Consider the following 23,335-nt stretch of genomic DNA (forward strand, 5'->3'; position numbering starts at 1 on the left):
AGAGCACCCTGGCCTTGACTGCCGCATTGCCATGTCCGAATAAGCCCTTTCATCCCGGATTGCGCCTACGTAACCAATACTATACGGACAAGACTCGCAACTTCGCTTCCGTCTCCACATGGGGCACCGCCGGTCGTGCCGCATGCCCATCTGGCCATCTTGTCAACTGCCGCTCCATGCATGTGACGAGTAATTGTGCGCGACTTATGGACAATACTCTGGAAACCTTCTTGAACCTTTCTTTCCAGGAAGCTAACACCTGGTTACATAAGACGAACAATCAATAACTAACAGTTGAAGAAGACAAAAAATCTCATATTTCCCAGCATTAAATAACCCAACCCAAAATAAAGCGAAGTAGAGAAAATCAATACGCTCCATCTTCGTCGTCATCATCGTCGATACCGACCCCCAGCAATTGTATCGCCTTTTTTACCTTTCCTTCCATGCAGGTCCCAGCCTAGACAGTCAGAGAGACAGACAGCTACAACTACAAACATTCAGGGGAAAACGATAAGGCTTTCTTTAACGCTTCGTCTCGGTCATGTCTAAATGCCAAATCTTCGCTTACAAATATGCTCAAGTTCATGCCTCAATACCTTCTTCAATCGTTGCGTGTCCATTCATTCCCCCGCCGTTCATACCCATGCCGCCAGTCAGAGCGTTCATAGCATCGCCGTTGGATTGGCCGGCGGGCATGTCATCGTCAAACTCGAGTTTCTCTTGTTGCGCAATGGCCTGCTGAGACACTATCTCAGCAAGGCGCTTGAGGCGGGGTGTTTGAAGCCCTATGGAGGTGTTAGATGGGTTTGAGCAAACCAAAAACAGACAATTTAAGAAAAAGAGACCTTACATGATGGCGTGTATGTCTCCAAAGCAGTAATGACTCGAGGCTCCGCAATCTCGTATGGGCCGCTGTCCTCCATGTCGACTGCTGTGAGCAGCAGAACATCACTCTTCTCCGTCACTCGGGATGCGACAGCCTTCATGATTTCGCCGTTGATAGGCTGTTCGTAGTCTGCCACAAGGTACTGGTTGAGCAGCTTCTGGATCTGGTTAGGACTCAACATCCAGCAAATGTCCTGGATGATCTCAATGTCGTTCAATGTAGCCTTCTTTAGCTGAAGCAGCTTGGTAGCTTGCATAAGGTGCTCAAGCTGTAGAGTACCCTCGGGCATATCGTGAGACTTGCACCACTCCTCAATGCGGGTGATGTTGTAGTTGATCTGGAGACCACGCTTCCATGAGAGGAAGTTGCGGCGCATGAGCAGGTCGTTGAAGGCGGTGACACCGACCAGCCTCAACAATTCGGTGACACACTGTGTGATGATGGAGTCCTCAAGGTAGTATGCCTTCATAGCCTTGTAGACACTGTTGAGCAGGGTGAGGAGGTTGTCCATGCTGTAAGCAGGGGTGTTGCTGCCCTGGAGCAGCTTGCCAAGGAAGCGGTTGCTCTCGTTGGTAACGAAGCCGGGTAGTGATTGCGACTCGATGATGGCGGGAATGATCATCTTGTGTAGCTTCTTCTTGAGCACCTTCATCCAGGTGTGGTAAATGTTGAACTCAAGACTCTCCAAGTCGTGCTTGACAATCTCGAGCAGGCGGTCGTACTCGTAGTTGTCCGTCTTTTGTTGCTCGTACCAGTCTTCAGCGAGGAAGACAAAGGACAACATCTCATGGACATTAGATAGCCAGAAGGCGCCTGGGTTGATGGCATCCTCGGCATCGTGTTGCATGACCTCTTGCTGGATCGACTGCATGACGTTGGCAAGGAAGCGCTCAGACTCCTTGACGAAGCCATTGTTCCACATCTCCGAAGTGACGAGGTTGATGAGGTAGGCAGGGAAGAGGACTTCCTTGTCGGTGGGAGGAGGTGTGGTAGTGGGGGATGGGATCTTCAGGTTCTTAATGAGTCCGAGAGTAACCTCGTCGTTGAGCATGTCCTCCTCAGCAAGGATGTTCTCAAGCTCCATCTCGACGTTGTCAAGCTGAGCAAACGTTGAGCCGGAGAGGTTCTGCCTGTGGATGGTTGAGCCAGGGGCCATGGAGACAGGGCGAGGGTTGTATTGTTCGCTGAAGCGGTTGATGTCGCGAGTGTCGGGTCCGGCACTGCGCCTCTTTGGCTTCTTCGAGGAGACGAGCTTGATCAAGCTGCTGGGCGCAATGCTTGTAGCATGTCCATTGAGATCGCCGGCAATTGGTCCAGAGCGCTTCATCAACTCGACCTGCTCCTGGAGTTCGGCAAGTTGCTGGCGGAGCGACATCTTTTCTGTCTCGGTGACATTGCTCTTCCTCTTTGACTGCTCGAGGTCCTCGGTAGTCCTCTTGAGCGAAGCGCGGAGCTCCTTCTCCTCTTCTTGCAAGTGACGCATCTTGGCAGTGCTCTCTTCGTAGCTGATCTGCAGCTTCTTGTACTCGTCCTCCATCTGGCTCAGCTTGGCAGCAGTGATACCAGCCTGGTTGGCTTCGGCCTGGAGTTCCTTCTGGCGGTTCTCGAGAGTTCGGCTGCGTTCCTTGTATGACTTGATCTGACTCTCGTAGTTCTCCACTTGTGACTTGAGCGACTTGTTCTGTTCCCTCATCGTACCCAAGTTCTGAGTAAGCTCGACGACCTTGTTTTCCAACTTGTAGGAAATGTTCTTGAGATCGCGAGATTCGGCGCGCAGGACCTTGTACTCCTTGCGGGCCTTTCGTCCTCGCCACAGTTTCTGAACAGTAATGATTTGCTTGATCTGCTTCTTGTAGGCGCGGATGTAACGCTGCTTGCGCCAATTCCGCTGAATCATACGAGCAGCATCTCCAAGCCTCTTGTCCAAAATGTTCTTGCGGAGAAGGTATCCCTTGGCGGCAGCTTCGAACTTGATGACCGAGTTCCTGACAAAGAGGAAGCGCTTGCGGTCTTTGCTACCCCTCCAGACTCTTTGGATGGTGGTCGCAGCCCTGACCTGTCGTGCCTCCTCAGCGCGTTCTCTGGTCATGTAACCTCTAGCCAATGACTGAACCGAAATGACAGCTTCGCGCATCTCGAGATAGACGCGGCGGTAGTACTTGGCGCGGAGGTTCTTCTGGATCATAACGGCCGCATCATTGAGTCGCGCAGTACGCAGGTTCTCAAGGAACGCAAGCATACCAGCGCGGAAGAAGATCTTGGTTAGACCCATCTGGTACTTGTCGGTGCCATCATTCTTGCCAGTGCCCAAAGCCTTCTTCAAAATGGCTGTGGCCATGTTACGAATTTCCGGTGTCCATTCGGATGACCTGACCAACATGTAGTAACGTAGGGCGAATTCTTCGTACGTCCATCGGGTAGGATAACCGGCACAACTGATTCTGACCGTCTCGAGGACACCACAAGCACGCAATTGACTCAGAACCATGGGTCCGTCAAATTGCCAGGCAGCCTTTGCCTCGTTGGGCTTGATACAACGGATGTAGTGAACATCAGTCGAATTGATGGTTTGCATGAGCTCGATGAGCGAAGACTTGAAGATACCACCAAGCGTTGGCTTTCGGTTGGTAGCTACCCTGCGTCCTGCTGAGACTGCAGCACCCGGTTTGGCAGAGGCAGTGCTGGCTGTCTCCTTTTCTCGGATAGAAGCAGCAGTGTCCAAAACTTCAGTCAGGAACTTGTTGCTTGAGGCCTTGAGCACTTCCATGTGCTCGTCGGGCACAGTATCTCTGTTCTTCTCAATGAAGCCATCAGACTCGTATGTGACGTCGACGGCGTAGTGGCAGACGGTGAAGGCAGACTTTCCAAATCGAGGCTTCTTATAGAACTTGTGCTTGTCTCCCGAGTAGTTGTGATGGAGCTTGGTGACAAACTGCTCATCAGAACCCATGGGCAACCTAGACTCTTCATCCAAGAGGGACAGGATACCGAGCTTGCCCTCAATCAGGTCGATACACGGCTGATTGTCAGCGAAATCGATGAAAGTCCAATCAATCTTTTCACGCATGTACTCTTCCTGCTCGAGCTTGAAGACGTGTGCGTTGAACTCTTGTTGCAGTTTCTCATTGGCATAGTTGATACAGAACTGCTCGAAAGAGTTCTTTGCAAAGTGCTCGAAACCGTAGATATCCAAAACACCAATGAAGGTGTGGGCAGACGCAATGACCTCTTCTGTGGCTAAACTCTCGTTGGTTCGCTCTACTAGCCAGTCGAACAGACTTGAGTAGATGAATTTGGCAACTGAGTCTCGGACGACGATAGCTTGCTGTTGTGTCAGGTTGGAAACAATCTTTTCTCCTCTGGTAATGAGCTGCTTCTTTACGATCCACTTGGCAAACGTGTTTGCGTCAATTCCGAGCAGGGCACAAGCCTTGACAAGAGAGGGCTCCTCGGGAGAAAGATTCGAGTCTGTTCGTGTCGCAGTGATCTTGACATCTCCCATGTGCAAAAGTGCCGCAAGCAGGCGCCAGATACCGTCTTGGGTTTCGGACGAAACACCAATCTTGGTCAGCGATTGCTTCGTCGCCTTGAATTCAGCAACGTCGTCCATGCCCTCAATGACGGGAGCACTACCCTGGTTGAGGTAGCTGAACTCCTCTACCGACTTTAGCGAAAGCTGCTCACGCTCCTCGTCGGTAGCACCGGCTACCAGCTGGTAGAAGACGTGGTAGTTGCGCTCCTTAAGCGGCTGGAACACCAGTCTTGACCGCTCGAGCAGATATGTCCTGATCTTGGCACCGATAATGTCCGTCTGCTTGTTGAACATGATTTCAATGTATTTGCCGAAACGAGACGAGTTGTCGTTTCGGGTTGTTTTCGCGTTTCCAAAGGCTTCCATGATGGGGTTGGTAGCCAGGATTTGCTCTTCTGTCTCACTCATCTGGTCGGTCTTGCCTCTCCGCTTGCCCGGGTTGTCGGGAGACTCTCGTGTGGCAAAGTATCGCATAATGTATTTGGCACTGACTGTCTTACCGGCACCGGACTCTCCAGAAACGACAATGGTCTGGTTCTTCTGGTCGCGCAACATGTCGCTGTAGCGTGTTAGTCACTGCTAGCCAGGTTCCGTGCCGGTGGCGGAACAGGAGAAGAATTCTTACGCAAAAGCCTCTTCAGCAATGGCGAACAAATGCGGAGCACCATATGATCTCTGTTTGCCAGCATAGACCTGTACCATGCCGGGAACATATAGAGAGTCGACGCGGGCGAAGGGGTTCGTTGCAATCAGGACAATACCCGAATATGTGTAAATCTCCTTTTGCAAGTAACGAAGCTTAATGGCCTGGAGGACTGCATGCTGGTCAGTATGACATGCGCATTGTCTGCTTGTATAGAGAGGAAACCGTACCAGCCGGCTCGTTAAGATGTGACAGGTTGGTTAAGTCGTCGCTAGCCTCGAGCATGGCGGGGTTCATCAATGGCGGCAGTTTGTCGTCGTTGCCAGTCTGGATGGCTTCGAGAGTCGTCTCGACCGTCTTGGTCTGTACAAGACATGGTCAGTGTCCTCTTCCAACAGGCTTCGCAGTCCATGGGTGTGGGTGTGGGAGTACCTCGCCATTTTCCAGAGTGAAGACCAGCGTCACCTTATCCCCCGCAATCTGCTTGTCCGTCACCTCGGAGGCAACCCAGCCCTCGGTGGTGTCGGGCTGCCATGCGCGGGTGCCGATGTCGTAGATGTGAGCCATGGTGGGCAGTTGCAGGCGTCGTCTCCTGCGTGGTCTATGTCCTCCAAATGGCGGTGCGGAATATCAGGGTCCAAAGCGGCTCCCTGTAAGGAGGGGAGGGGGGGTGGATGGTCAACGCTCAGCTCGCGATATAAGTGCGGCCGCTGGCTTTGTTGTCGTGAAGCTACTGCTGCTGCTCGTCGTCGTGGTCAGCAGTGGATGGCGCTGCAGGTCACAGGCTTGACAGCATCCCCAGGAGTGAGAAGGACAAACGGTGTGGTTGGAAACATGCGAACACCTGCCAGCACTTGATTCGACTTTCTCTTGGTTGCGCTAGACGGGCCTCTCACCGCCAGCACGCCGCTTAAGCGCACAGGCCATGCCCCAGGGGCCCTACCCAACCACCAACCACGGCCACGCAGACTCTCGTCTCACAATATGCACCTCCTCGACGCTGCATGCGAATAAGCCGCACCCCCATGTATCGATGTGTCTACCGATCTGTGTGTATGGGTGCCTCTCTGTACCTGTGTGCCTCTATGCTTGCGTGTACATACGGCAACCTCAGACACTGGTCTACCGTATTCTACTATCCGCACTACGCCGAGCCATTCGCTCCCCACTCCCCCTCAAGCCCATGCCATTCCCTGCCCTGCAAATCCGTCATGCATGGCCACATCGCCGGCCTGATCCAGCCCGTCTACCTCCTGAAACCAGTTTGCCTCATTTGCCTTGTCTCGTCCATCCGAGATGTGTATATACATAGTACATACAAAGACAGTCTCGCACTCTCAATGTCTTTGTCGAGCGAGAAATCCTCCCGTCACCCGTCACAAGTTTGCGTCATCTGACAAGTACATATCCATAGACAGCATGACATGGCATGCATACATATGCTCCACTCTATCACGTGCTCCCCCCATACATCTCAGCTCCTACGGTACTCTACACCCTTCACAGCCACCCTTGTGTCATCACAAACACTAAAACAACATGCGTTTGCACAAACTCACTTCATCTCAATTAGATGTATTACCCTGGTTCACTCCAGTTTCATAAATCATGCATTCTGCCTCTATGTGTTTTTAGCAATGGCACTCCCCAGGCCCCAGCACACTTTTATACCAAGCAAACCAGTGCACGAACAAGTCTAACAAATACGACATATGCCTTTTTTGCTCTGCATGCATACACACAGACTCAACGTTGAAGTTTTTACACAGCGCCCCACCCTAGTTTCCCGTTTCCCTTTTCGAAGAAGAAATGTTGAATTGAAAGAGGCGTCATACTTCGAGACACAACGAGAGGAGAAATCACACGCCTCAAACACGTTCGCTTCGTTCCCTCACCTTGCTAAGTCTGAGGCACTTGTCGGAGACGAGCCAACCCCTAGTACAAGACCCTCGTTCGGATACACGCTGTAATCAATCCCGTTAGCCATGACCTACACTAAGAATAACTAGAGAACAAAAACTTACACGACAACTCCTCCAAGCTTGTGAATATATCCCGAATCTCACTCTCTTTAACCTCACTGATATCTGCCATCAGATAAGCAACATCGCCTCTCGAATCCGACATTTGCTTCTCAATGTTGTGATGCAGCAGAATGCCGTTGACCTGCCTCAGCACACCAGGCACGTTCTTGTGGATATAAATCACACGCATGCAGTCGGGCTGGTCGAGCGTCAAGCTTCGGAGATTGACCTCGGGCATGTTGACGGCGCCAAGCGTCGTGCCTTCATTGACATAGCGGACTAATGCTGTGCTGACCTCGACACCGATTGCGCTCTGGGCTTCCTCGGTACTGCCGCCAATATGCGGTGTGAGGATAATATTCTTGAGACCCACAAGATCCTTTGTCCACGTGTTCAGCTCGTTGCTGAAGTAGTCACCGTTACCGGCAGGCTCGTTGGGGAACACGTCGATGGCTGCACCCGCCAGCTTGCCGGAGCGACTGGCTTCAATCAGCGCCGCAATGTCAATGACGGTACCACGGGCATTGTTGATGAGATAGCTGCCGTCCTTCATCTTTGCAAATTGCTCTTTGCCAATCATGTTCTTCGTCTCGGCTGTTGCGGGCACATGTAGAGACACAAAGTCGGCCTGTGCGAGGAGGTCATCCAGAGACGGTACTTGTCGCGCGGTTCCCAGGCCCATGGTAGTCAGTACGTCGTAGTAAATGACGCTCATTCCCATGGATTCCGCCAGCACACTGAGTTGCGAACCAATGTGTCCGTATCCGACTATGCCCAGTGTCTTGCCACGAATTTCCCAGCATCCCTTGCTGACCTTATTCCAAGTACCGTTGTGGAGCTCCATGGAGCGGTCAGTAAGCTGGCGAGCGAGCGCAATGATTTCTGAGATAACCAATTCGGCAACTGAGCGCGAGTTGCTGAACGGCGAGTTGAAGACGGCGATACCCTTGCTGGCAGCAGTTTGAAGGTCGACTTGGTTGGTTCCAATGCAGAAGCAGCCGATGACAATGAGGTTCTTTGCTGCCTCGAGCAACTTCTTGGTGAGCTTCGTCTTGGACCGAATTCCAATCACATGGATATCACGAATCTTCTCGATCAACTCATCCTCTCCTAGGCTGGCTTTGATCGCCTCGACCTGGTAGCCCTGACCCCTCAAGATATCTACACCAGCCTCGTTGACGTTTTCCAAGAGAAGGACTTTGATGTCCTTGGTGTCAAACGGCTTCAGCTGTTTCGCCAGCTGCTGCGCATGCGACGTGCCGGGTAGGTTCGGGGTGCGACCATCTCTAGAGTTGGCAGACGGTGGTTGTCTGAATGTCGAGGGCGGGCTGTGGAACGAGAGGGATGGGCTGGTGCTGATGTTGAGGCTGTTGGATACGCTGCGTGAGATTTGGCTAATGTTGCCGGCAATATCTTGGGCGGGAGTCATGATGGGCGCGCGCGGGTGTGATTGCGGAGGTTGCTCGGGGGAGAGGTGGGTGGATGCTACAACTCAAAAAGGTCGTACAATCCGGAGGCTCAAAACCTCAGACTATAAATACCGCCGCGTTTCTACAACGGATACTAAAATGGGTCGCGTACCAAATGAATCACGCGGTAATATCAGGACGGGTTCCGCAAGGCTGCAAACGTCAATTGAAGAAAGGGAGTAGCGTCGACTGGTGAGCAACAGCAATTTCTCAAGGGATGCTTTCCATTTTAAATCAATACGTGTTCACTGCGTAGTTTAATCTCCGACTGCTATGACACCTCTACTTTGACTCAGTGGGCGTCTGACCAGACCTTTTTCAAAAATTTCTCAATTCTCCCGATGATGCCATGCCGCTCTAGCCTCTACCCCACTACCGCCGCCAGCCACTCGCTTGGTTGAGTCCTCCGCTTTTCGGAAGTCTAAATTCAAACTAGAACGCCCAGCAACAGACGCGCTACAAACAGTCACTCATTATGTAGGCATAGTGCTTTGCGACATAAAGACGTCGTCGCATTCATTATCTATTCAGCTACTTGTATTTCTGCATGGAAAGACTGCCAAGGCCGATCAATACACCAAGAGGGCGCAATTCGTTGCCGCTTTCAAACATAGTCACCAGCAGTCTTCTACAACTTCTGCTCATTCATTGGCCATTGGTATCCTGGGCCTGCATTAGCAAATTATTTCTAGTGCATTATATAGATCATGACTTACCTGCTGCGTCGCTGAACTTGTATCCGTAAGAAGAAGTAAAGTCATCCAATACGGCAGGACCACGAGAGCCTAACATGTAATTAGCAGTTGTATGATTCATACCACCTTATGAACCTACCGTATGGGTACTCCATGGGAATGATCTCCTTGTTGTCATCCAGATAGTGCAGCAGAGGAGTGAAGATCCTCCAGCTGGCATCGAGCTCATCGTCACGAACAAAGTTGGAGTGGTCGCCCTTGAGCGCGTCGAGAATAAGCGATTCGTATGCCTCTGGGATCTTCAGGTCGGAAAATCGCCGCCTGTAGGTAAGATCAAGCTCTGTGACAACGGTCTGCATGCTGAGACCGGGCAGCTTGGAGTTCATCTTAATGTAGACACTCTCGTTGGGCTGCACTCGGATGACAAGCTCATTACGGGGAATGTCCTTGAAAATACCCGAAGTAACGTCTTTGAACTGGATGCGGACCTCGGTCTTTTGCTCGTTGAGCGCCTTTCCAGCCTTGAGGATGAAGGGCACGCCGTCCCACCTCTCGTTTTTGATGTAAGCGACCATGGAGGCGAAGGTGGGGCATCGCGAGTCCTTGGGCACGGTGTCATCCTCCTTGTAGCCCGGCTTCGTACCATCCAGCGACTTTCCGTATTGTCCGATGATGACATTCTTGGGCTCGATGGAGGCCATGCCACGGAGGACACGCACCTTTTCGTCACGAATATCTTCTGCTGAGAAGGAAATTGGTCGCTCCATAGCAAGGAGTGTCAGTACTTGCAGCAAGTCTGCAATTGTTAGTAAATCTTTCTTTCTTTTCGGATTTTTTTTCGTCACTCACGGTTCTGCATGACATCTCGGATGATGCCAAACTCGTCAAAGTAACCTCCTCGTCCTTCGGTGCCAAAAGGCTCCTTAAAGGTAATCTGTGCTTGTCAGTGTCTTCATCTCCGAACATGCTCAGCTTGCCGTACCTGAACGTTATCGATGTGGTTCCTGTTCCAGGTTGCGCCAAAGAACTCGTTACCGAATCGGAGAATGAGAATGTTCTTGACCATCTCCTTACCCAGGTAGTGGTCAATTCGGTAGAGCTCATCTTCAGACCAGTCTGGAGCCAATGCCTTTTGCAACTCTCTTGAACTTGGGAGATCCTTGCCGAATGGCTTCTCGACCTGTACGATTGCAGTCAGCGGCATTAAATTGCATTGGGAAATGCATGTGGCTTACAATGACGCGGGCAATGCCGCTCTTCGGGTAGCAATTTCGCTTCAAGTGCTGAGAAACTGTGATGAAGACACTGGGAGGAAGAGCCATGTAGAAGACGCGGTTGGTCTCCTTGCGGCCCTTTTCAATCTCTTGCATATGCTTCTCGAGCTGGATGAATGAGTCGTCCTGGTCGTATTGACCCGAGACATAGGTACAGAAGTTGCAGAATTCGTCCAACTGCTTCTCCAAGTCCTTTGTGGGGGTCTTGATGTACGACTTGACGCGCTTGAGGTATTCCTCGTGGTCCATCTTGGTGCGCGCATATCCGACGATGCTGATGTTCTTGGGGAGGAAGTTGTTTCGGTGCTGTATCGATGGTCAACGGAAGCGGAATGCGAGTTTGGTCGCGTAACCTACAAGACCGAAGAGAGCTGGGAACTGCAGCGATGTTAGTGTGACGTCTCTACCGATTGGACATGGGCGTATACGTACAGTCTTCTTCTTGGCTAAATCACCAGAGGCGCCGAGAACAACAATGATAGTGTTGTCCTTGAGCTCCATGTTTCTGCAAGAGCATGTGAATTAGCAGTGGTGTTCAGAAGGTCTCGGTGATGGCTTATTGGATTCGGGTGTGGAGCGGCCCCGCCATTGAAAGCAGCAGCATTGTTCAGCAGGAAAGTGCGGCCGGAGAAATTGAGGCGAGACTGAGGAAGGCGCCTTGCAAGCAGTGGGCCATGAACTGTGAAGATGAGTAAAGCTACCTACCCGGCATTGACCTCCTCATGTTGAGGCTGGATAACTGTGTCGGCCATGGTGTGGTTCGGTGTGCAATCGCTCTGCGGGAGGCGCGGTCGCGAGGTCACAGCTCAATTAAGGGCTGTGATGGGCAATGAGAGTCAGAGGTGGAAGGGGGATCTTGAGGGAAGAAGGGAAGCTACGGGTAGGGCGTGATGAGTGGAAAGAAAAGCTCCAGCGACTGGTGGGGTTATCGGACGTGCTCTAGCGGTTTACAGGCCCTCGTGGTGGTGACGTTTTAGCCCCAATTTGCCGCTTAGACGCCGGGGGATATGATAGTACCCTCACTGACAGACACAGACACAGACACACGGCTTGCCCACCTAGGCGTCTCAGTGCCGTCTGACGTGGTTAAAAGGGGCCATGGGCCATCAGTCAACATCCGGGCTATTTGGCACAATCACTAAGCCGCCGCATCTCTCGCAACGCACTTCCGGTCCACGCCAGCCCACCAAGCCGGGCGCCGGCGGAAGAGGCTGGTCCAAACTCGGCGAGTCCTGTCGCGGACAAGACTACTGTGGCCTTGCACCGCTTCGGACATCCGTCACCAGATGGAGCACGACAGATTTGCATGGCTGGTCAGCATCAAAGTGTTGGGCCATGTTTGTGAGAGCGCTCGCAGTGTTGCGTTGCGTTGCGTTGAGCATCCAGTCGCGCCGTTATCATGCGGGCGACCTACCCCGCTATCGAGCAAAGCTGTCCGAGTCCACCACTGCACCCTACCACACTCACCACCATCTGCAGTGCAGATACGATTTAGAGTATACACAAACTAGGGTGCGTCTGCGCGTCTCGCCTTCTTGGCCACTTGCAATCCAGATCGTCACATTCCTCCGACCCCTCCTTGCGTATCCAGGCCAACTGGGCTACATTGGTAAGCTAGCTGCCATGGTGGGGCCCGCAAGCTGTAATGCACGATTCCCAGTCAAGCACCACCCGACAATGCCGCCCTGACGCGAAGCCATTACATCTACCACGCCGAATCGCCGCGCGGAACTTGTACCGAGTGTCTTCGCTAACCACTTGTCCGTCGGGACAATACTGTGATTCGCTCTCGTCCGGCCTGTATTTAGCCTCATTTGTTGCGATGATGCACCATTGAGGCCGCACTCCTTTCGCACCCAATACATCAGCCTTACACCCACTTTTGCGTGGGGGTGGGTGAGCTCTTCATCCACCGCCGCGGCGCGGGAGCGGAACCAATACTACAATAGAAACTAGCACCCAGGTTTCATACCTGGAACGTCACAAGCCATCCTCCGCATCAAATATGCAATGCAAAGTAAGCATCAAGCGATCCACTTACAAGTCACGCGGGGACACTGAACCCAAGGCGAAAAAGAAAGGACAAGCACGCATACGATTACTAGACCAAAGGATTCATTAATCTCCCTAGCTCCATGACGAATACATAACCACAAGAGTTACTATGCCAACTATTGTGCTCGTTCGTTGGCATTTACGAAAGCTCTTATTTCCATATTCATCATATCCACCGAATACGATACATGCCGTTTACATATTTCCGTAGTTATAACTGGCATCTGGTCGACCCCGATTAGTCGTACACAACGTTCGATGGGTATATCCGCCTCTGCATTGCAACTCAAGGCTCTCATATCAGCGTTTGGGTAACCCTCACAGGTCATTGGCGGCGAAGAGAGCTTTAGCACAGCTGTGGTCCCCATGGCGGCCCTCAAAACCAATTTGGGAGCAGAAGCAGAGCGAAGACAGTGCATTAACCACTGTTGATATTGGGGAAATTTAGATTGTTTTGACGTGACGCAGATCAGAGACTCAATAAGGCCCCCCTTTACTTACTTCGGTGCCCTCGTGGTCCTGGGGCTGAAAGGTGTAGATGCACAGATCTCCCGCGTCAACTCCGCAGTTTCAGAGTTTCGTAGCTTCATGGCGCACGACCTTACTTGTACTCATAGACTAACTCCCATCTAGAAAGTCATTCAGCGCATGTACATGTAGTCTGATGACAACCAATCAGAGTTAGCCACAGTATTCCGTGTTATAGGCTTGATACTCAACCGCCCCGCTGTGCATATAGATGATTTTTGGTGCTATATCAAAAACGAGTTTATCGGAAATGCCTCACTTGTTGCGCTAAGCAGAACTGAAGATTGTTTATCTTGCTGTGCTGTGACTGGTATTTTGGACTGTGACTGTTGTATGCGATCAAATAGCTGGTCTCTTTGACGGCAAGCATGTAGGAGCTGTGCTTGTCGTAAGTTTGATGGCAAGTTTTTGCTGTAACCCCCTCGTTGCTTATATGATGAGCAGCAAATGAAACACTCACGATCCTACTGATGTGAGAGGGTACACTGCCTCGCATCATTTTAGCTTCCAGCTACATATGACCACGTGACTCAAACTTGTGGCCACTCAGTCCCAATCTTCGTCCTCGTCTTCCTGCTCCTTTGCTTTGCTTCGCTGCAGCCTTTGCCTCTCATCCTCCTCGTTGACCTTGTTTCTTGCAAGTACGTTTGCTCGAATAAGTCTAGCCTCCAGATCGCGAGTCGTAAATGTTTGCTCAGTGTGACCAAGCCCCTCAAATCCAATAATGCGATCAGCTCCCACACCGTCAATGAAGGCAATGACACATGGCAGGACCTGGATACCCAGACGAGTAACAAGAAAAGGACAGTTATCGACGTTGATCTTGAGAAATCGGGCCTCATAGTGTGAAGGGGCCAGTGACTGTTTGGTTTCAGCAAAACAGCCTTATTGTAAAAAGGAGTGGTTTTACCTCGAGATGAGTATCCATGATGCGGCAGCGGTTGAAGTCGGGCTTGAAAAAGTGCACCACACACAGTTTAGTGCTTGTTGTGATGTCCATCAAAGCCTTCTCGTCTTTAATCTCGGAGTATCTCCCATGGTCGCTCTCTTTCAGTCGTCGCGCCTTGTCGTACTCTTGATGCAACTGTTGAAGTCGTTGCTCGCGGAATGCATCTAACTCCTCGTCATCTTCCAGGGAGGCAATGAGTGCATCTTCGTCCGAATCATCCTCTCGTGCAGCCTTGTCGACGAGCGAAGCAACTTTTGGGTCCAGAGACGCCATTTCGGAAATTGCCCAGGTCACTTGTTGAGCGGTTAATCAGGGGAAAGAAAGTAGCGGTGCGATAAGGCAGGTCACGTGGCGATAAAGAGCCCCAGTGAAGATCATCCGTCTATGTATTCAAGTACCTCAGTGAGGCAAGTATTTGCTGAAAACGCAGCACTAGATGCACTTTCCATAAGAACAATCCTGCATCACAACTGTATGGTACAGTGTATTTCCGAGATCAAAAATAGAACCGGATGCAGGCCCGAGTGCAGGTTGCGGTGCTGACATGTACATACGGTTTTCTCGTGTTCAAAGGCGGTTTAGTGGCATTTGAAATTACCACGGCTGCAAGCCAACGACTCCAAACCAGGGGAGACTGCATCGCTGTGACCCACCCCATTCGCGTCCCTGCGCATCCTTCTAGTAACGCTCACCTTTCCCTCCTTGTTCCACCCTCCTGTTCTCTCTTTGCTTCTTTCCTTCCCTCCCCTCAACAACTACATTTTTTGGGGTCGCACTGTCGCCGCCACGTAGCTGTCCTTATCGCTGGACTTTCCTGTCGTTGCCGCATACCACCTTCAATTATTGTGAACACATTTCTTCTCTCTCACAATGTCCGACGATAAGAAGAGCGACGACTACAGAGTCGACATGCCCTCGGGCAAGGAGTTCCGCGCGCCCTCCCCGCTGCCTCGCGCGTCCAATTCACATCGGGGCGGGCCCACGTCCATAACAGAGAACCCAGTCGCTGCCATCCTGGCCTACTGTGGTTCCTCCATTCTGATGACCGTTACGAACAAATACGTCCTCTCTGGCGTCGACTTCAACCTCCCTTTCTTCCTTCTCTGCATACAGGTATGTCGGCTTCATAGCCTACAAGACGGACTCTTTTTAACACACCACAGTCTGTTGTCTGCGTTGCAGCAATTTCGATATGCAAGAGCGCTGGTATCATCACATACCGCGACTTCAACAGTGATGAAGCAAAGAAATGTACGTCTATCATATTTCGCAGCTCAAACTTGGTCTAACAGCAGCAGGGTTTCCCATCTCTCTTCTCCTCATCGGTATGATCTATACGAGCACCTGGGCCCTCAAGTTCCTCTCGATTCCCGTCTACACCATTTTCAAGAACCTTACCATCATCTTGATTGCATACGGAGAGGTTCTCTGGTTCGGTGGTGCTGTCACGCCAATGGCGCTCTTTTCTTTCGGATTGATGGTCTTCAGCTCCGTCATCGCGGCCTGGGCAGACATTCAGCACGCTTTGTCGAGTATGGGACAATCTACAAGCGCATCCACAGACGCCATGTCCACTCTGCACGCTGGCTACCTCTGGATGATGTTCAACTGCTTGTGCACAGCTACTTATGTTTTGGGCATGCGCAAGCGCATCAAGCTCACCAATTTCAAGGACTTTGACAGTGAGTTTATTCTGGTTCACTACCATGAGCGGTATGCTAACTCTAAACAGCCATGTACTACAACAACCTCCTCACCATCCCGATCCTGTTGGTTGCCTCGATCCTCGTCGAAGACTGGTCCTCCGCGAACATCCAGAAGAACTTTCCCCCTGACCAGCGCAACACCGTCATCACCGTCATGGTCGTGTCCGGTCTCTCCACAGTCTTCATCTCATACACTTCCGCCTGGGCTGTCCGTGTCACCTCGTCTACCACATACTCTATGGTTGGCGCTCTGAACAAGCTCCCCATTGCTCTCAGCGGTCTCATCTTCTTCGATGCGCCCGTCACCTTTGGCAGTGTTTCTGCTATTTTTATCGGTTTCGTCAGTGGTCTGGTTTACGCGCTCGCCAAGATCCGACAGAACAGCCAGCCCAAGACGGTCCTCCCCACTAGCAACATCCCACTCAGCGCCAGCAGCAGGAGCATGCAGGACAGCCTGAAGTCATAGAAGCCGTTGAAGGAGCACGACGAATACTATCAGACATGAAGGAAAATGACTCTGGGTCCTTTATTTGTGGCATTTTGCGTGGTTTCGGATGCAGAGCATGGCTTCCTTTTACTCCTAACTCGGCACTTGACTGAGAAGGGAGTTTTGATTTCTTTGGGTATTTTCATGTACCTCTTGTGCCTTTGGGCATGTTACCTACACCATTTAACAAATTAGATCAGGCTTGGCGTTCCGGGCAAAGGCAGCGAGCCATGACGTCCAAGACAGAGGAGTAAAAAGAGGAGCGAATCGATTGATGTATTAGGAACTTTTATCATATCAAGAATGTTTAAACTTTAGACGGAAAACTTGATTCAATTGCCCATTTCTATATCGCCTATGTCGTCACCGAAAAGAAAACAAAAAGAAAAAAACGGCTCAATCCCTAATCTCCCACGCCTGCCCTGTCTCCCTCTCCCAAGCCCTAAACCCCCGTGTCCCCCCAACATACCCACCACCCCTTCTTCCCTCTCGTCCTCCTCCTCCCTCTCCTCCACGCCCAACCTCAATCCTGACCTCCACCTCCCCCCGCTCATTCGTCGCATACTGCCGTACCACCTCACTAATCCTCACATTAGACCCAGGCTCCTGCCACTCCCCCCTCAACCTTACACTTGCCCTTACGTCTGCATACTGCCCTTGCTGCACCAACTGACTTACTACATCTCGGAAGCGCATATCGCCTGCCACCGTGGCGCGCAGCTGGTGTGTAGACGATGGGGTGTCGATGCGGATGTGCAGCGGTGTTAGTGTAGGAGGTAAGATAAGGATGGAGGAGGAAGTGTGGGTGGATGGGAGGTTAGCGAATGTGTTATGGGGTAGTTTGAAGGATGTGCGGTGGAGAGGGGGAATGACATTGTTGATGCTATTGGCGTTGTTGTTACTGTTGTTTTGGTTTCTAGGGGGTGAGTACTTTACGTGGGTGAGACTGGAGTCGGATTCGGATTGCAGGTAAGTGTCTTCTGTTTGATCGAAGTCTGAGGAGGTGGGCGAGGGGTCTGCGTAGATTGAGTAGCGGCGGGCCGGATGCGGGTGATGCTTGTGGTTGTGGTGAGGTGTCATTGGGTGGGCGTGTCGGTGGTCTCTAATGTACGAGGGGAGTTGTACGCGAGATGTACCTGACACGATGTAACTGGTGCGTGAGAAGGCTGGTGGGATGGGGTGACGGTGGAAGGCATCGGCATCGAATAAGTGATCGAACATTGTGTTTTTTTTGGGTTGCTATCCAGAGTCTATTAAGACGGGTGAGGGAGGTAAAAGCGCTCGTTTGGAAAAGCTAATTCAATCCTCCATACAGAGAGAACAGAAGAAATGCAGAGGAAAGAACATGGGATGTTCACGAATTTGTCGTGGACTACTACGCTTAATATCCTTTTCTTCCGGCTCGGAATCATGCACTGCCGTTTGACTTGGGAAACGAAATATCGGAATGATACATATTCGTGCTACCCAATCTCGGAATTCGACTGGACTCGTGATTGCTGCCACGACCCGGAACTACAAGCTTTGATAGCGTGTTATCGTTTGTTTGCTTGGGCAGCATGGCATTCGCTTGCACGCTTGTGTGATTGAAGTCTCTGTGGTTTGATCGCTTTCCGTTAGGAAGACGGAGCTTTCATGATTGTAGAGGCAAACCAAACCGACTCTCCCTGCTATTCTGTGACATTGACTCGAACATGTTACTACATACCACGAAATGATAAAGAAAAAAAAGGACATGACCATCAACACCGTTCCTGCGCACGCCTAACCAAAGACAGTTCACACCCTTATCCTGACATTTCGAAATCTCAGCAAAAGAAGTGCGGCTTTCGGAGTAAAATAGCTCATAGAAGCTAAGCAAAACTGGAAGTGATTTGGGGCTCTTGTGATTCGAGGGTGTGTCGCATGCTCTGCAAGCTCGAAAATCGATTCGCTTAGCCGCCCATTTGACAACTTTTGCCTGCACGCTTCCGGAACAATTAGCCCTCTACGCCTCGCCGACCTTGGCAGCACCTCCGCTCTTCTTCTTCTGCTCTACCTTGAGCAATAGGGCACGGTTGATATGCGGCAGAACACCTCCAAAGGCAATGGTGGCACGGATAAGCGTATCGAGTTCTTCATCACCTCGGATAGCGAGCTGGAGATGGCGTGGCGTGATGCGCTTGACTTTGAGATCCTTGGCAGCGTTGCCTGCAAGCTCGAGAACCTCAGCAGTCAGGTATTCAAGAACGGCAGTCAGATAGATGCTGGCTTTGGCACCGATGCGCGTCTTCTGGCGCGTGAGATTTCGGAGGTGACGCTTTATGCGACCGCAAGGGAACTATAGAGGAGGAGTAATGTTAGCGCGTCGTCCCTGTGCGCAAGCTGTCAAAGTATGGGCGGGGTGTCGTCGGGTGATGACGCGTATAAGGCATCAACTCACTTGAAGACCGGCTTTGGCGGAGTGCGATTTTGGGGTCTTGACTTGGGAATCGCCCTTTCCACCAGTCTTGCCTCCTGTCTTTCCTATGCATCTTTGTCAGCCCATTGCGATGTTGCAGGGCGCGCGGCAAGTCAGCGCGTACCTTTACCACCGCCAGCCATGTCTGGAGATTTATCTTAGGGCTATGTTGGGATCAATAGTATGTGCGAATGTGCGCGACCCGGTTGGCGGAGTCTGGAGGTGGATTCGATGTCGTGGTGGTTGGCGGGGGGTGGGGTGAATGTGGTAAAGTCTTGCCTGGGAAGGTTCCAATGTTGTGACAAGGTCGTAGCGTCGACCGCCTTTGTACCAATCGGGAAGGCTCCACTTGGCATGAGCGAAAGTCAAGCCCTGGTATCTGATCACAGGACTGCGCATGAAATAGTCGCCTGTGCCACAGTAAGATGGATGCTGCCTTGTCTCTTTCGGTGATTTGCGTGTGACATAATGCCCATTAGCTGTGGTTGGGGGTGGGTGGCTGGTGGCTGGTGTGCATGCGCTGGGCCAGCTCGTCGTGCAATACCCAGCACAATGCTAGCTGCGAACAGAGAGCATGGAAACAGAACCAAGCAATGACCATTCAATTAATGTAGAAACAAGACAGAAGCTGATGGCCTAGCGAGCAGTATGCAACATGCAAGTCTTGGATATGCAAGTGCTGGATACTGCTCGCACTCAAGGCTTGAGCCCAAAGTGTCTTCCTGTTCTGGGCTGGGCGCCGCGCAAGCTTACTGGAAGATTCAGGTCATCTTGTATCAACGCATAGCTGGGTGATAGGTCAGTTATGTGGTCAGATTCGAGGGCCGGTAATTGAGGGGGTACAGTGTATGTTGTGTCGAGTGACGTAACATGTGTACAAAATGCACAGATGAGAAAGGAAAATTAGTGAAACTTGGACAGGAGACGACATAAGTAAGAAAAGAGATGGGAAGAGGGACAGGAAGAATGAGAAAAGAGACTCACGAGTGAATCAAGCTGGCTGGGATTGTGCCATGGACATGTTAGCCAGTACATCCAGGTGCCGGTTTGGGACAGGCGTGGGTTTGCATAGGCAGCTCATGGCTGATATACAGAGCGTTGACGGAGGCAGGTCGAGTAAAATGGTGAAAAGAAGATTTGGAGTAGCTAGCATGACGCTGCTGGGTGGATAGGCAACATGCCCAAGCTAGACGTGTGCAATGGGAGCATTATGCATGTTGACAGCACTGTGAAGACGCTCCATCTGTTCGCAGCGTTGGTGATAGGGCCCGTGCGCCAGGGTCCCGCCCCGGCGCTACCTTACCACTGCATGGCACCCTCCCCTGTGCAACGGAATCGCCATGTGCATGTTGCTGCAGCTCTCGAAGCCAGCAGCTTGAGCGCATCCACGCCATATTCACTGCCCTCCCCGACTTCAGCTCCGTCCTCACGCCCCCTCCGTCTCCCTACCCCCCACTTGCGCCCTGAGGTGGGAGAGATTCTCTGTTAGCGACACGTCGACCGCGCAGTTGCCGACCCCCGACGCCGCATGCCAACACCAGCTCTGACCCTCACAGACTGCTCAGTGCGCCGCCACAGGATTTCCGTACCCATCTCATGGCCTGGCAGTCGCCCTCGGCCATGAACGGCAGCGGTGCCAATGGAGGCGCTGACGGGAATGCGCCCGCCGGCACCGAATACACTCTGCAGGGTATGCTGTCTTCTTTTATGCTCGACTGGTAGCGCTCCGCCGGCGGGACAGTAGTGGGCTAACCCAACGGCCAGGTGTTATGCGATTTCTCCAGCTCGAATGGCACAACCACGAGCGTGCCCGCAATGCATGGGACATTGAGCGCGCAGAAATGAAGGCCAAGATTGCAAAGCAGGAGGGCGAGGTCCGTAGTGCGAAGAAGCTCAACGACCAACTCAACAAGCACATCCGCATGCTCGAGCAGGCCCTCACCAACGAGAGGAAAAACAAGGCCAACGCTGCAGGCGGCGATGCTGCCGACGACAAGAACGACCCCAAGGGTAAGAAGACTGGCGCCGGCCTGACTAAACGTGCGTACACAATAAACATGTCATGGCGGGCCCCTGGTATACTGACATGTCAACACAGCCCAGAACACCAAGCACAACTCCTTCCTCGACGTCGATTCCGAGTTCCTCGACCGCTCCGAGGCCGATCGCGACGGTCTGCGGGAAAAGTCGAAGCTCTATCTCACAAAATGTGTTGAAGAGATTACATATCTCCTTACTCCCCCGCCTCAACCCCAGCCCCAACAACAGGGCATGCAAGCCCTCGCAAACGGCACTGGATTCATGGGCCATGGAGACGCCTCTATGGAAGATATCTACCTGCAACAACATCGCCAGAGGCTGCAGTCGCACCTTCCCACCATGCCCGGACCCCTGCCCAACTACCAGCCCCCTAACATTCCCGTCACTTCTGAACTACAGAATCTGCCCCCCCACCACCAGATCCACCATGCCCCGCAGATGGCTCGAGAGCCTTCCCAGCAACAGCCACTCGCTCAGAACCCAAGTTTGACCCAGGACCTTTCTGGACAGCAACGTCAACCCCTAAACCAGCAACACTATTCTTCCGTGCCTGACGAGCAAGTCGAGAAGGTGACGCATGCTTTTGACAACGCAGGCCGGCAAATAGCAGGTCAAGAGGAAGATGCTGCAGGAGCAAATCAGGTGCCAGCCCAGGAAAAAGAGTCCGACGAGTGGATTTTTGACCCTGCGTCCGATGTAGCCCAGGAAGGGCCACCGAGGAGACCAGACGTCGAGGAGTTCCCATCCGCAAACAGCATTCCTGCAAAATCTCCGCCCCGGCCAGCCAAGAGAACAAGTAAAGATCACACTAGACGACTGAGCAGTGACCACAAGGCTCAACAAGTCGCTGCACAAGCGGCCTCAAAAGCGGATCCGCAAAGTTTCAAGGTCCGATTCGCCCTCCGTGGTCATCTGGATGTCGTACGGTCCGTCATCTTCACCGGAGGCGGCAGTCCTAGCGAACCAGAAATTTGCACAGCGGGAGACGATGGTATGATCAAGAGATGGATGATACCTGCAAGTTATGCGAGTCAGCACACCATGAACAATGATTTGGACATTCAACCTTTCTGGTCGCACAGAGGCCATGAGGGTGCTGTAACATCCCTAGCTGCTTGCCCCGCCTCTGCCCATTTTGCAACTGGTGGCAGGGTATCGGGTGACGGCTGGATATTCTCGGGTGGCCAAGATGCGACAGTTCGCGTGTGGGAGCGAGGCCGCGTCGATCCAAAAGCCACCCTGGAAGGTCACACCGATGCTGTTTGGACAATGTGTGTTCTCCCCACCACTTGCGGAAATGTCTTCGGAGCCGACAGCAGCAAATACGGCGGCGCAGACCGAGTGATACTGGCTTCTGGCTCTGCAGACGGAACCATCAAGATTTGGGCAGTTAGTGCGCCGCCCCAGTTGGTGTCGCCTCAAACTGGGTCACGCCGCGGTGTTGGTGGTAGTCGAAGGCACTCGGTTACTTCTGGATCGAACCACCCATCATCGCCACAGCCGAGCATTGCTACCAGCACACCATTCCATTACATGCTCATTCACACTATTGAGCGCGACACGCACCCCTCACCTACATGCATCAGCCCGCTCTCCCCCACTGGCGAGAATTTCGTTGTTTCTTTTACTGATGCATCGATATTAGTATACGACACAAGAACAGGCGAAGAGTTGATCGGTATGGCCAGTAACGAGTCCTACGATGGTACACCAGCGACTGGTATTACCTCTGTCGTGACGAGCTCCCAATACCTCGAAGGTCCATCACAAGAGGGGGGCCGCGGCGGTTCTGAGGAAGAAGGGATACATGGTCCAACCGGATCAAACAGTAGCGGCGGCCTTGAAGGCGTCATTATAAGCGGGCACGAAGATCATCTCATCAGATTCTTCGATGCCAACTCTGGTATGTTCCCCCCAATGGTTTACTAAGATACTTTCTCTAATGTCGGTTATAGGCCAGTGTACATACAGCATGCTCGCGCACCCCGCTGCCATCTCTTCTCTTTCTCTCAGCAAAGATGGCCGCGAAGCTGTTTCTGCTGGCCACGACGCTTCTATCCGCTTTTGGTCACTCGACAAGCGTATTTGTACCCAAGAAATTACCGCACATCGTATCATGCGCGGCGAAGGCGTGTGCAGTGTCGTCTGGAGTCAGGACGGCCGTCTCGTTGTCTCGGCAGGTGGTGATGGCATAGTAAAGGTCTTTGCAAGATAGCCTCTTGTGGACCCAGTAACTGTGACTTCACCTCGCATAGCTGAACCTCCATCATTTCGCGTGAACTATTGGCATTTTTAGTTGGACATACCCCGGGGTTTCCATCCCCTGTAGCATCATCATGCAACGGACTGGAATCGATGTAGACAGCATGAATGATGGGAAATGTATGGGGTCATGGTAATTGTTTTTCGTTTCGATGCGCGTGCATCTCAGCCGATGTTTCTCGTGCTCACCTCACAAGAGGGCTCGGATTGCCTACTCGGGCAAGTGATGGGACGGGTATGCGTCGGCGCATTCACGTTATCCTTTTATACTTTGTATTATATGGCAGGACAATAACCCGGTGCTGTAATGGCATCTCCTGGCAACAGGTTGTATTGTAGTCC

The 23,335-nt window shown here is 52.1% G+C and overlaps 9 protein-coding genes across 9 annotated transcripts; 3 read left to right on the top strand and 6 right to left on the bottom strand.

Annotated features, from left to right (window-relative positions):
- Positions 1-92: 92 nt before the first annotated feature.
- Positions 93-5,888, bottom strand: COCSADRAFT_136955 (uncharacterized protein). Its single transcript, XM_007699105.1, has 5 exons — positions 5,497-5,888; positions 5,295-5,427; positions 5,047-5,236; positions 854-4,980; positions 93-788 (listed from the first exon to the last, which is right to left on the bottom strand). Exons 1-5 carry the CDS (start codon positions 5,629-5,631, stop codon positions 586-588), a joined length of 4,788 nt encoding a protein of 1,595 aa, XP_007697295.1. The 5' UTR covers positions 5,632-5,888; the 3' UTR covers positions 93-585.
- A 740-nt stretch (positions 5,889-6,628) lies between these two features.
- Positions 6,629-8,881, bottom strand: COCSADRAFT_197463 (uncharacterized protein). Its single transcript, XM_007699106.1, has 2 exons — positions 7,089-8,881; positions 6,629-7,028 (listed from the first exon to the last, which is right to left on the bottom strand). Exons 1-2 carry the CDS (start codon positions 8,515-8,517, stop codon positions 7,000-7,002), a joined length of 1,458 nt encoding a protein of 485 aa, XP_007697296.1. The 5' UTR covers positions 8,518-8,881; the 3' UTR covers positions 6,629-6,999.
- A 119-nt stretch (positions 8,882-9,000) lies between these two features.
- COCSADRAFT_34503 (uncharacterized protein) lies at positions 9,001-11,638 on the bottom strand. Its single transcript, XM_007698440.1, has 9 exons — positions 11,232-11,638; positions 10,959-11,031; positions 10,884-10,904; positions 10,488-10,832; positions 10,235-10,432; positions 10,102-10,186; positions 9,392-10,048; positions 9,274-9,342; positions 9,001-9,220 (listed from the first exon to the last, which is right to left on the bottom strand). The coding sequence occupies exons 1-9, from the start codon at positions 11,276-11,278 to the stop codon at positions 9,186-9,188; spliced, it is 1,530 nt and encodes a 509-aa protein (XP_007696630.1). The 5' UTR covers positions 11,279-11,638; the 3' UTR covers positions 9,001-9,185.
- COCSADRAFT_24055 (uncharacterized protein) lies at positions 11,625-12,215 on the top strand (the record flags this gene model as incomplete). The annotated part of the gene is made up of 1 exon (XM_007698261.1): positions 11,625-12,215. One exon carries the CDS (start codon positions 11,625-11,627, stop codon positions 12,213-12,215), a length of 591 nt encoding a protein of 196 aa, XP_007696451.1.
- A 1,440-nt stretch (positions 12,216-13,655) lies between these two features.
- On the bottom strand, positions 13,656-14,331 carry COCSADRAFT_81621 (uncharacterized protein; the record flags this gene model as incomplete). Its single annotated transcript, XM_007699107.1, has 2 exons — positions 13,656-13,970; positions 14,020-14,331. The coding sequence occupies 2 exons, from the start codon at positions 14,329-14,331 to the stop codon at positions 13,656-13,658; spliced, it is 627 nt and encodes a 208-aa protein (XP_007697297.1).
- Positions 14,332-14,758: 427 nt separating this feature from the next.
- Positions 14,759-16,538, top strand: COCSADRAFT_111755 (uncharacterized protein). The gene is made up of 4 exons (XM_007699108.1): positions 14,759-15,171; positions 15,222-15,309; positions 15,357-15,740; positions 15,791-16,538. The coding sequence occupies exons 1-4, from the start codon at positions 14,929-14,931 to the stop codon at positions 16,228-16,230; spliced, it is 1,155 nt and encodes a 384-aa protein (XP_007697298.1). The 5' UTR covers positions 14,759-14,928; the 3' UTR covers positions 16,231-16,538.
- A 109-nt stretch (positions 16,539-16,647) lies between these two features.
- COCSADRAFT_158075 (uncharacterized protein) lies at positions 16,648-17,472 on the bottom strand (the record flags this gene model as incomplete). The annotated part of the gene is made up of 1 exon (XM_007699109.1): positions 16,648-17,472. The coding sequence occupies one exon, from the start codon at positions 17,470-17,472 to the stop codon at positions 16,648-16,650; it is 825 nt and encodes a 274-aa protein (XP_007697299.1).
- Positions 17,473-17,803: 331 nt separating this feature from the next.
- On the bottom strand, positions 17,804-19,064 carry COCSADRAFT_34507 (uncharacterized protein). Its single transcript, XM_007698441.1, has 3 exons — positions 18,816-19,064; positions 18,674-18,756; positions 17,804-18,571 (listed from the first exon to the last, which is right to left on the bottom strand). The coding sequence occupies exons 1-3, from the start codon at positions 18,832-18,834 to the stop codon at positions 18,239-18,241; spliced, it is 435 nt and encodes a 144-aa protein (XP_007696631.1). The 5' UTR covers positions 18,835-19,064; the 3' UTR covers positions 17,804-18,238.
- Positions 19,065-20,311: 1,247 nt separating this feature from the next.
- Positions 20,312-22,946, top strand: COCSADRAFT_82794 (uncharacterized protein; the record flags this gene model as incomplete). Its single annotated transcript, XM_007699110.1, has 4 exons — positions 20,312-20,381; positions 20,456-20,731; positions 20,790-22,634; positions 22,687-22,946. The coding sequence occupies 4 exons, from the start codon at positions 20,312-20,314 to the stop codon at positions 22,944-22,946; spliced, it is 2,451 nt and encodes an 816-aa protein (XP_007697300.1).
- Positions 22,947-23,335: the final 389 nt, after the last annotated feature.

The sequence above is a fragment of the Bipolaris sorokiniana genome (assembly GCF_000338995.1).
Source record: "Bipolaris sorokiniana ND90Pr unplaced genomic scaffold COCSAscaffold_3, whole genome shotgun sequence".
In the NCBI taxonomy this organism is placed as follows: Eukaryota; Fungi; Ascomycota; class Dothideomycetes; order Pleosporales; family Pleosporaceae; genus Bipolaris; species Bipolaris sorokiniana.

Coding starts and splice junctions, on each gene's coding strand:
- COCSADRAFT_111755 (XM_007699108.1), top strand. CDS start 14,929: ATGTCCGACGATAAGAAGAGCGACGACTACAGAGTCGACATGCCCTCG. Junction 15,310..15,356: donor CAGTGATGAAGCAAAGAAAT/GTACGTCTATCA, acceptor TAACAGCAGCAG/GGTTTCCCATCTCTCTTCTC. Junction 15,741..15,790: donor CAATTTCAAGGACTTTGACA/GTGAGTTTATTC, acceptor AACTCTAAACAG/CCATGTACTACAACAACCTC.
- COCSADRAFT_197463 (XM_007699106.1), bottom strand. CDS start 8,517: ATGACTCCCGCCCAAGATATTGCCGGCAACATTAGCCAAATCTCACGC. Junction 7,029..7,088: donor AAGCTTGGAGGAGTTGTCGT/GTAAGTTTTTGT, acceptor GATTGATTACAG/CGTGTATCCGAACGAGGGTC.
- COCSADRAFT_34503 (XM_007698440.1), bottom strand. CDS start 11,278: ATGGCCGACACAGTTATCCAGCCTCAACATGAGGAGGTCAATGCCGG. Junction 10,433..10,487: donor GCGGCATTGCCCGCGTCATT/GTAAGCCACATG, acceptor GCAATCGTACAG/GTCGAGAAGCCATTCGGCAA. Junction 9,343..9,391: donor TCCCATGGAGTACCCATACG/GTAGGTTCATAA, acceptor ATTACATGTTAG/GCTCTCGTGGTCCTGCCGTA.
- COCSADRAFT_34507 (XM_007698441.1), bottom strand. Junction 18,572..18,673: donor CCGCCAAAGCCGGTCTTCAA/GTGAGTTGATGC, acceptor CCTCCTCTATAG/TTCCCTTGCGGTCGCATAAA.
- COCSADRAFT_136955 (XM_007699105.1), bottom strand. CDS start 5,631: ATGGCTCACATCTACGACATCGGCACCCGCGCATGGCAGCCCGACACC. Junction 5,237..5,294: donor ACATCTTAACGAGCCGGCTG/GTACGGTTTCCT, acceptor ACCAGCATGCAG/TCCTCCAGGCCATTAAGCTT. Junction 789..853: donor GGAGACATACACGCCATCAT/GTAAGGTCTCTT, acceptor ACACCTCCATAG/GGCTTCAAACACCCCGCCTC.